Genomic DNA, 15,816 nt, shown 5'->3' on the forward strand with positions numbered 1-15,816 from the left:
TTACAATGAATGTAGCTCAAACTTGCACTCTTTTTACACTGCTTGGCGCTGCGAGTCGTTGTCAAGGAGCATTTCCACCCTATGTAACCCCTTATCAAAAGACCATCACGCCATCCTTCTTCCCACATAGCAGAAGCATACACATAAACACACTGAAATATCGATAGAATCAGGTATTGGCAGCACTGGAGCGCCTTTGCTCTCACACCGCGGCACAGGCGTTCTGCTCGTACAGCAACCGGAAGCCACGGTTAGCCACGTCCGGCGTCTCGTTCCCGTTGGTCACCGTGTAAACGACGAACGGTCGCGCACTAGCTGCTGGAAAAAGGCAGGCATTAACGCATTTCAGAACGACGTTCCGGGAAGGCTCGGGGAGGGTGTATGGTATTTGGTCTCACGCCTCACTTACATGTTACGTCACCGATGCCGAGGCCGCAATATCGGTCGCTTCCGCCACCGGTTGGGTTCGGTATGATGATGTAGTCGGTCGTGCAAGCCGCGCCCGTCATCCCAACACCGGGTGTGCCGACGAGTGCCGGATCGATTGCCGACGCGTCTCCCGTGACGGTGAACGCGTACCGATCAGTCGGTGGCTGTCGAGGTAGGGAATGTGGTTAGTGGCAACACTAGAACTAGTGGCTTTGGCCCTCCTGAAACTCACCAGCGAGTACGTGATGGAACACCTTGCGGCGGCCGGCCGGATGCAGATGCCATAGTTGGTGTTGGCCAACTGCCGGCTTCCTCGCGTTCCGACGGTCGTCAGGCCAGGGTTTGCACCAAGCCCGTAGTTGAAGCTGCTAATCTCTCCACTTTCGTCCTTGTAATACTGAAGACACCCGACCGGGGCACGATCCGCGCTGGCACACGCGATCTGCGACAGCTCCATGTTCCACAACCGATTGAACGAGGAACCGCCGTCCGTCGCCACCCGAATCGAGATCGGTCCACTGCCGACGAAATTAAGATAAATATGTTGACCGGTGTTTTCGCCACACAGTGGCACCACCGACGGACTTCCGCCGGTGATCGTCAGCCGGTCGGTGTTGCAGGCACCATCTCCCGTCGGCTGCACCAGCGACAGCGTCCGGAAGTCGATCCGCAGCTGGCAAATCCCGGACGTCGGCGACACCGTAAAGGAACAACTGCAAAGGGCAGGGAAGGAAAACAAATCAACCACACATCTCGACTAAGACCGCCTCGTCCTCGCGGCTCCTCCTTTTGCGGAGATTACGTACGTTCCACCGCCATTGTACGGCCCCGGATAGCCGTTGTTGGTAAAGTACGTGCTGTTCAGATTCGTCGAGCCACCGCACGATTGCGTATCTGAAAGTAAAAGCAACCGGAATGGGCCCGGCATGAGCCACCATCGTGGATCCCTTCCATCCCACACATCCACCGCCAATACTCACAAACACAGCAGACGGCCTGGTTGGTGCGGGTACTGCACGAGCCCGACGCGAGGCCACCATTATCTTTGCACTCGCCAGCGATCAGACAGGTTCCCGATAAGCCGGACGGGGACGTGCACGGCACGTTGGCGATGCGGCCGATCGTGTAGAAGGGAAAAACTGTAATATACACACACACACAAGGGAAAAATAGTGAAACCGAAAAATCACACAACCCCAACCCACACCCGAAAAATTAGTCGATATTTCATTTTGGGTGGAAAATTTCCTCACGAGTGGAAAAAATTCGGAAAACTAGACAAAAAAACGTTTTTCCCTTGGCCCCTTTCGTATTGGCCGACTCAAGCGAGGAATATTTCAACGCTTATCTGGCAAACCGTAAAACAACTCCTGACCTCCTAACTTCCACAACACGAGCGATACCGGCAATGGCCGCCATTCGAAACGAACCGCCGATTCGGAAAAGGCGGGAGCCAAATTTTACGAATCTCTTTTTACATGTGGGCTGAGGAACACCTACTTCGTGTTTAACACTGTCCTGTCCCGTTTCGCCTGAGTGTGCACAAATGTTAGATGTGCTATCTCGTACGAGGTTGAACACAAGATTATTTTGTTTAAATTTGTTTTACTCCTGAGATTTATGACGAACAAAAGAATGTGTAATTTTAGATTTATTTGTTGCAAGTAGCGCACTTTTCCAACTTTCCAACTCTTTTTTGGTTCTATCATTAGTTCTTTTTCGTTTTGTCTCCTTTTTCCTATTTATTCATCATGTTGAAACCAACCTGTTTAGTATTCGTTTTTCTACATAAGTTAGTTAGAAGCCACGTTACCAATAGCCTTTGGAAAACAATTAACCATCTTGTCTCCAAATTACATCCAAGTAATACGTTCTATTTGAACACCTTGGCTAAGTCGAGCAATTGGTTTGAACTTAAGTATTTGTTTTTACATAACTCACAAGAGAGGGGGATAACAAGGACTAACAATGGAACAACAAGGACTTTTACCCTGGGTTTGAATGTTTTAACAAAAGGACTAACCACTGTGCCAGCACATGGTTAAATATGAAAGTAAGTGATGAACATATTTGACTTTTAGATTTTTAAATGAACATTCAATTCTCTTTCACAATGGATATTTTTAAACCTTTCAAGAGCATTGTAAGCACTTTGTCTTGCTCAACATCTACACAAAGCAGCTACCTGCACTTATTCTTTCAAATATGATTGAGAGGCTGCTCCATTTTCACAATCTCACACATTTTTAAAGGAAGTGGAACAAGCAAACTGACACCGTTCCACCGTTGCGGATTTTTCTTGCACCGTTTGCGGAACTAAAAACTATCCAACTCACATCTGCCACTTCGATGGCCATCCACTGTCTGTTGGCGAGTAGTGTCCACGAGAACCGATGAGTTTGACAGCACATTCGCCCGTACACCGGCGACTACTATGCCCAGGAAAAGAATCACTGCCCGCCAGCTCATCTCGTTCGACTGGAAAACACCTGATGATGTCACGCCCTACGCTGTTGCTCCCCTGGGAAGGAAATCGAATAAAAACCGAACCGATTCGAAACTATCGCAAGACTGGCGCGACAACGACGGCCGGTGCGTTGGTCGAGTGCCACCGTTGCCCGGAAGCTTTTCCCCGGGTAGGCAGCAAAAAGATAAAAAGATAACGTGATAATTTCTTCCCAGGGCGAGCGAAACGGGTACGTTCAGGTCAAGCGCAGCGAGCGGACGTGACGATGAAGTTGTTAACCAGAGCATCACTTCGACCGGGAAAGGTAAGCCCACCAGCGCCGCTGTAAGGTGACGTAGAAAACAAACTAGAAGACAAGCCGTGTGCGATCGGATACCGTCTTTTCCGATGAGAACGACGTATGGCGTCTACGGCACGGTGTCAATGGTGGACTTTCTTTTTTCACGCGTCTGAACGGAGAGTGAAACCGTCACGCAGACCGCGAATAGAGCAGCGAGGCGCAATAGACGTCGGGCGACTTTCTCGAGTTCATGGAACGTTTAGCGAGGCCGGTGACGGTGGATGGACAGAATTCTACATGTTTCGAAATGTAGGTCACTGCGTTCGGATGACTGAGTATTCCATCTTTCGTTGAAGTGTAAGCAATGTGGTGCACAGTGTCCATGCTCTGTACAATAGAACAACATAATTGAATGCAACAAGGCCTCATATAACAAAAAAGCTCTTCCTCGTTAAAATTTCATTTGCCTAGCAATGTACGAGTGAATTGAAAACGTGCTTTTCCACGAAACATCTTAGGAAAAACCTTTGCCAAATTTGCATGCGCACAAAGACGAAAGCATCGATAGTCTTGCCATCTCTGCCATTCTGTTCCTTCTCATTAGCTGCGACGTTATCTAAACAACTTCCAGGTCAGTGGGCTTTTCATGTTGTCCAGAAACTACCGAGTACCCGGCTCGTCCCGTCTTCTGGTCACGTTTTACTTCATCTCAAGCATCTATTGCAAATGTTTTCTTTGTCAAAGAGGCTGCCTTGGTCGCTCTTTTTTTTGCAAAAGTATGGATTTATGTTATTTATAAACCAATTCAATAGAACCATCGCATGAAACATTCTTTTCACAGAATCTGATTTCAATTCGAAAAATATTTCTCATTGTTAATGCTCGAAAACCGTATCGGTTTGGAGTGATTGCAGTTGAAACGAAATAAACGACCAACCGGACGGTTTCGGTGAACTTTTTCTAATACGATTCAATAAACGAAAACTGTGCGGAAGAAACAAAACCACCGTTTTATGATTCCACACAAAAGCCGTCCATAGTCTCGTGCAAAAACCGAGTCAGCAGTCCGCGACTCTGACTGCCGGCCATACTGAAAAGCCATCAAATTGGCAAGTCAGCCGAAAATCCCTCCTAAACCATCGAGATACACCCACCACCACCACCGCCCCCTCCCCTCGCGGCACCCCGCGGGGAGAGTTTATTTGTTTTGATCTCGTACGCCATAAATATACTTTCACAATGGCGGCGGCTGCAGGAAATACACTTTCAACACACCTAAAACCATCGTTCTCGCCATGTGTTGTGGGTAAACATGATCTCCCTTGCAAACAAGGGGAGCGAAAAAAAACCACAACCAACTGACGGGCACACGTGTCGGGAGGTGGTTTACCTGCGGCTGACTTGGCGACCAGAAGAGCAAAGGAAAAAAAGTGGGAAAAGGCACCCCGGGACTCCCTTTTCCGGATCCGGCTAATCCACTTGATGGGATTCTATATTTCATGAGTGGATTGGCAAACGGGATTTTTATAGCGCTCCGAGGTCGGTGCGATTGGGCGCAACCGCGTTTGCCCTCCGAACAACAAGTTAGAACGCGTGTGTGTGTCTTTTTTTTTTAAACGAGCTTTTACCAAATCTCTCGCCGATCTCATAAATATTACCGAAAATGTAAAATCAAGCTGCCGGTCGGGGAAAAAAGGGGTCCTGACTATACCGCAAACAATCGAAAGTCGAACCCCTCCGCAGAAGAACTCTGATTGCCCATAAATTTTCAAACGCTTTATAACTGGAATGGTTAACGACGTAATATTTAACAAACATTAGATAATGGTATCAAAGGCGTAAATTTGATTTTATGGTGATTTTTTTCCTACGGAACGAAGAGGGTTTTCGTATGAATCCAATTTCGTGGAAGTGAAAACCTTCAATATCTAATCAAACTCCTCTCTTGTTCTGCTCCGAAGGCCACAACGCAGGTTGCACGGTGCTTCTACCGGCTGACCTAAATTTGCAGCACGCAACAGAAGCACCATGAAATTGCTTTGGCAAAGTCGCACCCTCGCCGACGACGACCACGAAGGTGGATTCGGGAAATTCACTCACAGGACGCAGCACCCAAACCACCGACGGCACGCAACACGCGATTTAGCTCGGAAGCTCCCGTGGGAAAACGGTCCCCAAACGGCGGCATCCTATGGTCACCCGAAAACCAAAGCAGCATCCTTCGGCATCCAGGGCTTACCTTTCCACACTGGCTGCCTTCGAAAGCCATTCAATTAAGTTAAATGTAATGAAAATGCTCGCCGAGAGTGGCCCGGAGCCTGGTGCTTACTCAGCTTAATTATAAGCCCGTTTCGGGAGGATTCAGGCTAGCGACGTGCCGATGGACAGCGTGAAGCATATGGACCGGGCTTTGGCGAAGAACAACACCATACGACAGGACAAACCAACGATGGAACAGTTCGAATGCGATCTGCGAAAGTTGTACCTCGTTGTGGGGCTCGTGGCGTCGTGAATCTTGGCTGCGAAAGAAGTCACCATCCACCCTTCACTTGCACCGAAACAATGGCGAGCGAGCAAGCGGCTGGAATACTGGCATTGGCTTTTTGGCTTGTGATTTTGTTGGCACATTTACACCCGGACTGTTTGGGGAAGGCAGTCGTACGAATCGTTTCAGTAAATTAGAATCATGTTTGCGGAGCAACAATTACTCACGAAATCGTCCCCCGTTCCGAGATCCCGAGCCACGTGCCTGCACTCGGGCACCAACACAGTTTTGGCCTTCAGTTTCGGTTCGGTGCGTTTCTTCGAGCACCATTGAGGCTCGGTATGGGAACGCCATCGAAGCGGTACTATCGGAGAAAATTATGTAATGATAATCTTGCACCGGAGCGAGTTCGGTGACATCCTTTACTCGATGGTCGCCTGTCGAGCGGACGACGCGCAGGACTTTTCCAAGGAGTCGAAGGAACGCTCCGTTGCTTGTTTGCATATGGTAACATGTCCATGGATGTTCAAGGCACTCCTTGTGGCCCATAGACGTTGACAGTAAGGAAAACACACTTTACGATGGCATTAGCCAAGGGTATCTCCCGCTTTGCATCGTACTATAAACAACTCGTGTTGTCTATCTTGTTGAAGATTAGACAGCGCTCATTGCGTTTTGCTTGCAGCTAAGTTTTACCATCAACGACTCATTCATTACTCTTACACAAGGACGTACTACACTTGGTGCAGAATAGCATTATAGTTATTCCTTTTTCTGTCATTGAAAGCTTTAACTTCTCTTGAACTGGTTAAACGAGTGAGAATGGATCCGTCGTGGGTTACTTTGACATATTGAGCTCCTCCCAAAAGGCCCCGATTGCCTTAACCCTCGTTTCCACAATGACAATTTAATTTCATTGCTCAAGAGGTAAAAAATTACGGCACACTTTCTCGTTTTGATTAATTCCTCCAACCTACATCAACGCCAACTCACAATTATGACGCGACGCATCATGGTAATCCTCCGGTCCTTCCCTCGCAAAAAAACAAAACCAAGAGAACCCATTTCAAAGAGAAGACTTTCGCCCGCAAACTCCACCTCTGTTTAATTTCAAATGTTTCTTTCGCTTTCACTAGTGCTTTTCCATAAAGCCACCCTAAAATTTCGTCCAACAACGTACCCTGCGTGTGCGACAACCCAGTCCGCTCGCCCAAAACTCCCTGCGATGATTAACCGAATTTTGATAATTAACGGAAACTCAATTAAAAAATGAAACCACAGCCTGCTGTGCGCGGCGCCATTCTAGCGACGGTGCAAAGAGCAAACATAGCCCGATTTTCGCTGGTAAAAAGTGCAAACATTCTTTATCTGCTTTTTTGTTGTTTACGTGTATTTTTTCGCGGTCCATGGTTTTTTCTTGGGAAAGCGACAGAAATAACCTCCAAATTAAATTATTGTCCTAGATACTTGCGTGTCCAAAATTGCGTGCGATAACAACCTAACTTTGCCCGAGCCAACATCATTGGGATAAATATGGCGTTAGTAAGTAAAAAAATTGTGCATAAACCAGCAACACGTTTCGTGATAATTGCTTTATTTAATTAAGGAAATTGCTGCAACTGTTTTAAAAGAGATATTGTTTTGTTATTATCAAGCCAATTTCAAATAAACGCTTCAATTCTCTTTTGGAAAGGATGAAAATGAATGAATTCATTTAGGTTAAATTACAAAAAAGTAAAAAAATCATGAAACTGATGCTCTCACCAAAAACCATAAATAAATACATCGTAATAAAACAGAATCTCCCATATTCTTCCAGCAAACACCGTTTCTTCAACAGTTCCCAATGATATTCGCCTTGCAACTTTTAGCACGCTGCTTATGCTCGTGCATGATCCAAGGTTTTGTTATCCTCCCATTCTGCTTCATGACACTCGGCCGAAAATGCTTACTAACGGTAAATAATGATGACGAATCGGTCAGGAAAAAATGCGACCCCCAAAACCAATTCCATAAATCTTGGTCTGCATTGCTTGAGTCAATTATTTTGCATGTTTCCACAATTCACTGCCTTTTTCTTACTAATAATTTTGCTCACCGGTAAGTTTCGTCGATGCTTAAAGTGAATGAAATTTTCCTCGCTAGGAAGGCAAGCAAAGTCTTCTTTATCCACGCTTACGGGCCTTTCATGATCCACTCGTTTTAACTTTTCGCATTTGCAAAGCTACTTTTCATTTTTCCCGTCATTCTTTCGCGTTTATTCCTTTTATTCTTTACTACCGAAAAGGGCACTCAGTTTATGGCAAAAAGGAAAATACGGTTCCCCCTACGCAGTCTGTGCACGCTTTCCATCGGCTTTCCTTTGTTGTGCTGCGATTCGCCTAATCCCTGATCACTCATTCCGGTCGAAAGTTCATCATTTTTCGCTACCCGAAAAGCTTCTAGACAGCATGCCAAGCCAAGCCACGCCACGCCATGAACCATTTATTTCAATCATCCTAGGCTCACGGTTTCGTTGGCAAGCGTCCAGCTCACGACTTCAGGATCAATTTGCCAGGGCACCCATTCAAAAGCCGTCGGTCCGAACGAAGGTGTAAATGGTCCCGAGCTGGACGCACCGAGACTCTATCTGACCTCGGGTACTGCAGTCACGTATCGCCACCAGAAACAGGGAATCAGCTGGCCCCATCCGGTGCCATCCCCTCCCTTTGCACCCCATCAATCTTCCAGCTCCCTTCCGCTTCCAGTCTCGACGAAACGTGGGCCGTGTAATCATGAAAATTAAATTTATTCAAATTAAGAGTACTAAAGTTTGTCCCCCAGGTTCCGGGTGTGGGCCATGGCATGCAGCAGACGAACGACCATCATCAAACGGCCATCCGCCACCCACACCCCACACTACTCACCGGTTTCCGTGCGTTCCCAAATTTGAATCTCTTGCTCTGCAAAAAAAAAAACCAACAGCACCTCATCCATCGTGCCACGACGTTCGTGTTGGCAGGTTCGTTCAGGTAAGCTGCGTGCCTTTAACTCACGCCCCTATCGTGCGCTCTGCACGAGCGGACGGTCCGGAAGTTGAGACTAACTTTGAAGCCACGGTCATTACGTCGTTGTCATTGTCACCGTTTGCTGCGCCGCGCCGTGAAATGCTGACACGCCGAAAAGGGATGAACGCCCCGGAACGTGGATGGTTTCGGGTGGTGGGGATAAGTTTTCTCATTCTATGCAGGGAAAACAGCACTTTACGCTTTTCGCCGTAGTTTTCCACTTCAGCTTCTCTTTTACACGAGCTCACCGACTTCCCGGCGGTCCGTCATCCATCTGCAGTGTTTAAATAAATGTGTTATGATAATTTCTCGGTTACGTCAATACTGGACGCTGCCGGTAAGGGAGGCAAAGTTTCACCTTCCCAAAGATGGAGTATCGCTTTGGATAACGAAACTTTTGCCTCGGTGCATGAATTTTGCACCAAGCGACGAAAAAATAAACTTCCCGTTTCTGTGAAAGCACATAAGCAAATTACCTTCATAACGATCGGATGATTTTTTATCTACAACAAACTTGTGTCCGCCTGATTGCGGGAATCAAAATTACGGGGGTGGGATTGATTTCGTTTGAAAGAGAGAGAAAGAGAGCTTGCCAGAAAACCAGAAAGATATATAATTTAAAAATTCACTGAACCGACATGAACATATTAAAATAAATAAAAATAATACACGGATAAACTTCTAATGGAAATGTCCAATAATTTGAATTTCTTTTTCATACTAAAGGTGTATACAATTACTTATAGTCTACCATACCAGTGTTTTTGAATGTTATACTTTTTATATGTAAATTTATGTTATTTGCATCCAATACCGTCGTCGTAAAACCGTTTAGCAATGCACTCTCTCGCTTTTTTTACGACACGTTACTCAACAACGAAACGGAAATGGAGCCGCAATTCCGATGCAAGCCTCTTAGTATCATTTCAATTTAAATTATCCACCCACCACAAGCAACATCGTACTACTGACCCCCGGCTCAGGTTCGGTTTCTTTATGGCTCTTCTTGATCCCGTCGAATCCCGCGAATCGCATTGGAACGTTTATATTTTTTCTCTGCAAAGCTCCCCCCATAAGAAAGAGGGATGAAACAAATTGGGAAATGGTACAGGAAAAAGCGAAAAATGACCTCAAGCCGGGGGGATTTCCTTTAAGCGTAGTTTTGTTGCTTTTTTTTATTTTTATCGTGCAATCCAACTCCCGCACCCGGTGAAGGTCGATTTTAATTTCGTATCCTCCGTTTTAATGTTCATTTATGAAAGCAAGATGTCCGGGGCGCTCACTCATTTCGCAGATGAGTAAAACTGCTGAACTGCGACGAATGCGCGACGTGGGCTTTTTTCAAGTTTTTGCTGCGTCCACACAAATGAGCTGGCATAAAAAGTAAATCCTCTTTTAACAAATCGTGCCGGAAGATGAAATGTGAAAATCCGAACGGTAGTATTATTGCTTTGGGAAGTTTGTAAAGATGAGAAAAAGGAACCACGATGATATCACGCCGACCGAATTATCTGCAGTGTGTTGCAAAATAAATAAAATACAACAGATGCTAGAGAACGCAAAATTCATTTCAAGTTATCTACACCGATTGGAGTTAATGAGCGTAAATGTATGCTTGTCAGATAAAATTAGTAACATTAAGCTTGTATTATTTGCCATAACATTGTTACACCCAGTTTAAGGATAATAATGGACACCCTTAGATCTTTTTAGTTCAAAAATTCTAAAAACAAATTCTTTTGAAAACACCCATTACGCTATGTAGAGCTTTGTGTGTTGCTTACGTTTGTTGTTCATACAACCTGAATAGAACCTGTTCACGATCCACCATACGCGACATATAGTACATTTCGCATCGTTGGCAGAGGGCTTTTCCTTACCCTGCCGGACCGGGCCATGATACGAGTGCCCGCGGGCTCGTTAAAACTTACACACAAATTAAAACATGTAATTAAATGTTCACTCGCATATCCGCTCAAAGGCCTGCTTCAACAAGGCCACAATATCGAGCCGGCTGGAGCTGTTCTGAAAACCCCATGCTCACTCACACCATGAGCTGGTGTTTTCCGGTTTTTCACTGGAGCCGTTTCGTTTTTCTTTCTTTTTTGCCAGTACATACACATTCGTGGCATAAACCGGGGGTTCTGTTTCCCAGGGGTTCATTTCCCAGTACGAGCCGACGCAGAAGGCCCACGATTGTGGGTCGCTCAATTGGCCTGCCTGAAGCCTCGGGCCTACTTTCCTTACTTTCCACAAGCCTGGGGTTTATTCCGGTACCAAGCTTGTAGATATTCCTTTTTCTTCTACGTTTTTCAACGTATTTTTTTGGGTTTTTGGATCTCATTTAACTCATCACTTTCGCATCGTGTTCTGCATTGCGTTAGTCACTCGCTTAGCTAATCTCTTCTCACTTCTTGCCGTGAAGTGAAACCGCGGCCTGCAAATCCTGTACTTAACACCCAGCGTCCCCGGCCGGCTCTCTCCACTCTTTGCCCTGGTGGGCCCCAAACGGGGAACCGGAAGTCTGTCCCGCACCACCGATGAAATGGCGTCGGCCCGAGCACAAACCAGACGACGGTTACGGTCGGCAGGAGCTGAAACCAACACAAAACAAAAACCGGTCGCAAAAAAAAAACCTACCGAAAGCAGAAGTGTAAAGTTAACTTTTAATCATCTCATTAAAAATAAAATCTTGTAACAAATTTATGCTATCATTTTACATCGTCCCTCGTCGTCGCCACGTTCCCTCGGCGGCGGCTGCTTGCCTCAAGGATCACAAAACAAAAGGGATACGACGCACATACCCATGCACACGTAGCTTGAAGCTACCGGCTTTTTTTTGCTTCCTTTAAACTTTCTTTACTACCCCACATACACACCCATACACACACACACACACACATATTCCCCACAGAAGTACGATCCATTAGGGTTGGAGTGGCCACTCGGGACCGGCGTGCCCGTTCCCTGAACGCCGCCGTCCCGAGGATTAAAGTAAACGGGGTGGCTTTCGGCACAATTATGCCACTCTTTTGATTCCGTTGGAAGTTTGAAATATTAACTTGAACCATTTCCTCGAACAATACCGGCCGGCAGAATGCCATTTTTTGTTGTTTAATAGGCCACCATTATTACCTTATGTTAATCTGCTCCCCGCGGGGGGTATTTACATCGGCTTTCCTTACTGTGACAATGATTTCACTGACGGATGGGGTGTCGTAAAACGTAAAAGGGGTAATCGTTGTAGTCCTTTCCATATTTGTCATTGTTGAAGAGAATAAAGAAATATTTTATTGACTGTATGAATCCCTTTTTGTTGTTATTTTAAGATTCAAATAATCAATGAGAACAGTTGACATATTCTTTTTCATCATATGATTTTATCGGATAGTGAAAATAATGTTGTAATGAGTTAAATAGTCAGTAAGCCCAAAATAAATAATTGTTAGTTTGGAAAGAAACATAATCTGTTAATCGAATAAGGCATAATATTAATTTCATCAATACATCGCCATCGTGGCGTCTGTTACTACTACAAAACAATCAACATCTGATCTCCACGCGGAACCGAGTCATCGTCTTGATGAAATTCTTGAAACAAACACATTCGAGCCTTAAAAACCAGTTTGAACAGCATTTAACCTTAGCCCGAACATCTCTTATTCGCGAGGTACCTTATCACTTCGCTGTCAAACTAAAACCAGTGTGCAAGTGTTGGCCGCTTAAAGGCAAGTACCTAACGAAAACAACATCTCGATGCGGACCGTGATCTTTTTGGTGGTGTTTGGAGTGTTGGCCACCGTGTCCGGGCAGCAGCAAACCGAAGCCAACAACGTTCAGATCAGTGGATTTCTCTTCGAGCTGCTGCTAACACACCTCTCCGCTTTGGAGGGTCGCATACAGGAGAAGCTGGACGAGTTGGCAAAAAATCAAACCCTGCAGATCGAGCAGCTGATGCGCAGCCTTCAGGCTTCGGGAACCAGCTTGAATCAACGCTTAAGTGGATTACCGAATCTCAATGAACAGACGTCCCTGTGCCAACAGCTGAACGTGCCGTGCAGAGTGGAAACGATCGAGAACCACAACGATGGCCGACTTGATGGTTCGTGGGTCGTACTGCAACACCGCTTCGACGGATCACTGACCTTCAACCGGGACTGGCATGACTACAGGGACGGCTTTGGTGATCAACGGGGGGAACACTGGCTAGGGCTTAAGCACATGCATCGACTACTGACGGGGAACCGCCACGAGCTGCTGATCCTGCTGGAATCGTTCGAGAATGAGACGGCGTACGCAAACTACGATGACTTCCGCATCGGTGATGAGTCGGAGCAGTTCGTGTTGAAGACGTTGGGCAAGTACTCTGGAACTGCGGGCGATTCACTAAAGTATCACCTCAACTCGAAATTTAGCACACACGATCAGGACAATGATGCGCATACGAATAACTGTGCGTTCATGTACCATGGTGGCTGGTGGTACAAGGATTGTTACGCAAGGTACGTGTAAAAGCTCATCCCGAAAAGCTTCCGCCAAATATGTTTACGCCTCATCGTTATGTTTTAATTTCAGCAATCTAAATGGCCGTTACATCAACCAGCAACAATTCAAAGAAGATGGCTTGATATGGAATTCGTTCAAAGGACCATTTACTTCTATGAAAATGAGTAAAATTCTGATACGACCTTACACTGGCACAAACTCTTGATGGTAATTTCCACATTACAAATTTACAATTAAATTTTTGAAGTTCATAAATCCAATTTTATAATACCACCAACTTTTTATACGCTTAGAAACAATATCAGTTTCGTTAGTTTAACAATGATATTTCACACTCAATTAAAGTAAAACATTTACATCAAATGTTCCATAAGTTTCTTCTAACTTCTAGTAGCACCAAAACGACGAACCCCTATTTTTCTCTCCTTACGCAGATCGTACGGACATTAATTTTCTTTCGTGCCAATAATCATCCATTTTGCAGGAAGGGAAATGAACAAATCCGCCAAACACAATCACAACCAATCCGCAACATTCGTGCTATTGTCCACTTCCGCGGAAACTGTAATTATTAGCCTCGGAATGAGTCCTCTTCGATGGCGTTTTCCTTTTCCTCCTCCATTTTGGGAACGTTTGCACTGATCGATCGAGCACCCGTATTCGAGCCATTCATATTCATGCCCACCCGCTCGAGCCAAATCGATACAACATCGTTCTTGTTGTTGCGTACAAAAGGAAGAGGAAAACGGTACACATGCCGGTTTTTTGCTGCCATTTTTCTCCCCTCCAGACAGGCGGCAAGGAAAAACGACGTTTCTGCACGTCAACAATCACAGACAATCGAAACAAACACGGCCCGGGATGTATGTGGCTGTGTGTGAGTGTGCTGTGTGCAGGAAAATGGCCACCCCAGTCACTTCCCATCGGCTTATCGACCTGCCTACCGTACGGCAGGGCAGGGCGCCTCCATTGCTAAAAATAATCCAACATGAAGCTCCAACGACGAATGGGAACCATTTGAATCAACAACAATCGTGGGCGATGAAATATCACAGAAAATTATGATAATCTGCTTGTCGTACCAATTGCACGCCAGCCAATGATCGTCGGCAGCGTCGAGTGATTTGATTTTTCCCTTTTTTCCTCCTTTCCGATTAAAATTGCATCACCAACAATCACGGGAATCGCCGGGAGCTGATGGTTGTCCCCCGTTTCCGGTGTAACGGAATGGCACCGCTGGATGGAGTGACATAAAGAGTGGGAGAACGAATACCAACCAACACCAAACTGCCCCCAACGATGCGCTGCGAAAGCTTCTGCAATCCCATTTTCCCAATTTTCCCACCAAAAAGAAGCTTTTTTCCACACGTTCGCGTTGGCTGCTTGTTGTACGAATTAAGGGAGGAAATCAGGTTATTGCTCGTTTGGCGTCCATGGACACTTTTGTCCCGATGAACCCGAAGCTTTCACCAAACATACGACACCCCTTCCAGTTACATGTAACACCTTCCACCTCCCCTTGGGGGGGAGTTGGAAAACAATGGACGAAAATAAAAGTGCAAACGGTTCAACAAACTGCAAGCGGAAATTAAGTCCGTACACACCAACAACACGGAACCAACCAGACAATAGAGCCATGCGATGCTGAGAATAATACATAAATATGCAAATCCTTTCTCTACTCGCTTGTTTGTGGCTCCCCAAAAATGGACAATCCCGTTGCGCGCCGTTGAACGAGCATTTGGTGCGTGTCAGATATAGTTTAAAGCAAAAAAAAACGAAAGGGACACCAACCAGACGTGATGAAATTATCTCACCACATCGAACGAAAGCTCTTGCCAATCAGCAAATTACATGCCAACAGTTGTTTTGAATGTTGATTAAATGTTTCCGGTCACCCGAGAGTCATAATCGATAAACTGTTCGCATTGAGATTGAAATGATCCAAGTGTGGTTGATTAGCCATGGTTTTTTAGGTTTTATGCTGTTATATATGTTATTTCAGTAAATTAATAGATCAAGAGTAAATACTGAGAAATAACTTCGTTTTATTATTAACTGCCTCATTATTTGAATCACTTGAAAACATTTTACAAGAGTTTTGTTTCTAATAAATTTACTGAGAAAATGCATAAAGTTAACTTTACTGAACTCACGTTATTTAACACATCTACACTTTTCACTTTACATTTTTATCCTCTGCTTTTCCGCTCGGTGTGGGCAAAACATGGAAAACTCTCGGCTCTTCGCAAAGCGTCGCGGAGGATCGAAAACTATGACTGAATTATGCATTCCCACTGCTCCATTATTGCACAGTGTATTGGATCACAGCCCGGCCCAACACGATGATAGCTGTGAGTGAGCACAACACAAACACTCGTGTGCCCGTGTCTGTCCTTGGGACCGCACTGGGACGGCGTGGAAAATAGTGCAAAAAACCGATGCTGTCACACAAGTCGAAACGGGAAAATAAAATCCCCCAAAACTCGGACCCGCACGTGGGGTTTGAGTTTTTCATTTTTATTTTTTATTTTCCCCCGTATTTTGACACCGGACACACATATCAAAACTGGGATGCCACAAGATATGGCAAAAAATATGA

The 15,816-nt window shown here is 45.5% G+C and overlaps 2 protein-coding genes across 2 annotated transcripts; one reads left to right on the forward strand and one right to left on the reverse strand.

The window, feature by feature from the left end:
- Positions 1–202: 202 nt before the first annotated feature.
- On the reverse strand, positions 203–5,364 carry LOC131265087 (uncharacterized). Its single transcript, XM_058267349.1, has 6 exons — positions 5,277–5,364; positions 1,410–1,568; positions 1,236–1,323; positions 662–1,142; positions 410–593; positions 203–318 (listed from the first exon to the last, which is right to left on the reverse strand). The coding sequence occupies exons 1-6, from the start codon at positions 5,362–5,364 to the stop codon at positions 203–205; spliced, it is 1,116 nt and encodes a 371-aa protein (XP_058123332.1).
- A 7,100-nt stretch (positions 5,365–12,464) lies between these two features.
- LOC131265088 (microfibril-associated glycoprotein 4-like) lies at positions 12,465–14,388 on the forward strand. Its single transcript, XM_058267350.1, has 3 exons — positions 12,465–13,210; positions 13,284–13,421; positions 13,649–14,388. The coding sequence occupies exons 1-2, from the start codon at positions 12,465–12,467 to the stop codon at positions 13,417–13,419; spliced, it is 882 nt and encodes a 293-aa protein (XP_058123333.1). The 3' UTR covers positions 13,420–13,421; positions 13,649–14,388.
- The last annotated feature ends 1,428 nt before the right edge of the window (positions 14,389–15,816 follow it).

This window comes from Anopheles coustani, chromosome 2, assembly GCF_943734705.1.
Source record: "Anopheles coustani chromosome 2, idAnoCousDA_361_x.2, whole genome shotgun sequence".
Lineage (NCBI taxonomy): Eukaryota > Metazoa > Arthropoda > Insecta > Diptera > Culicidae > Anopheles > Anopheles coustani.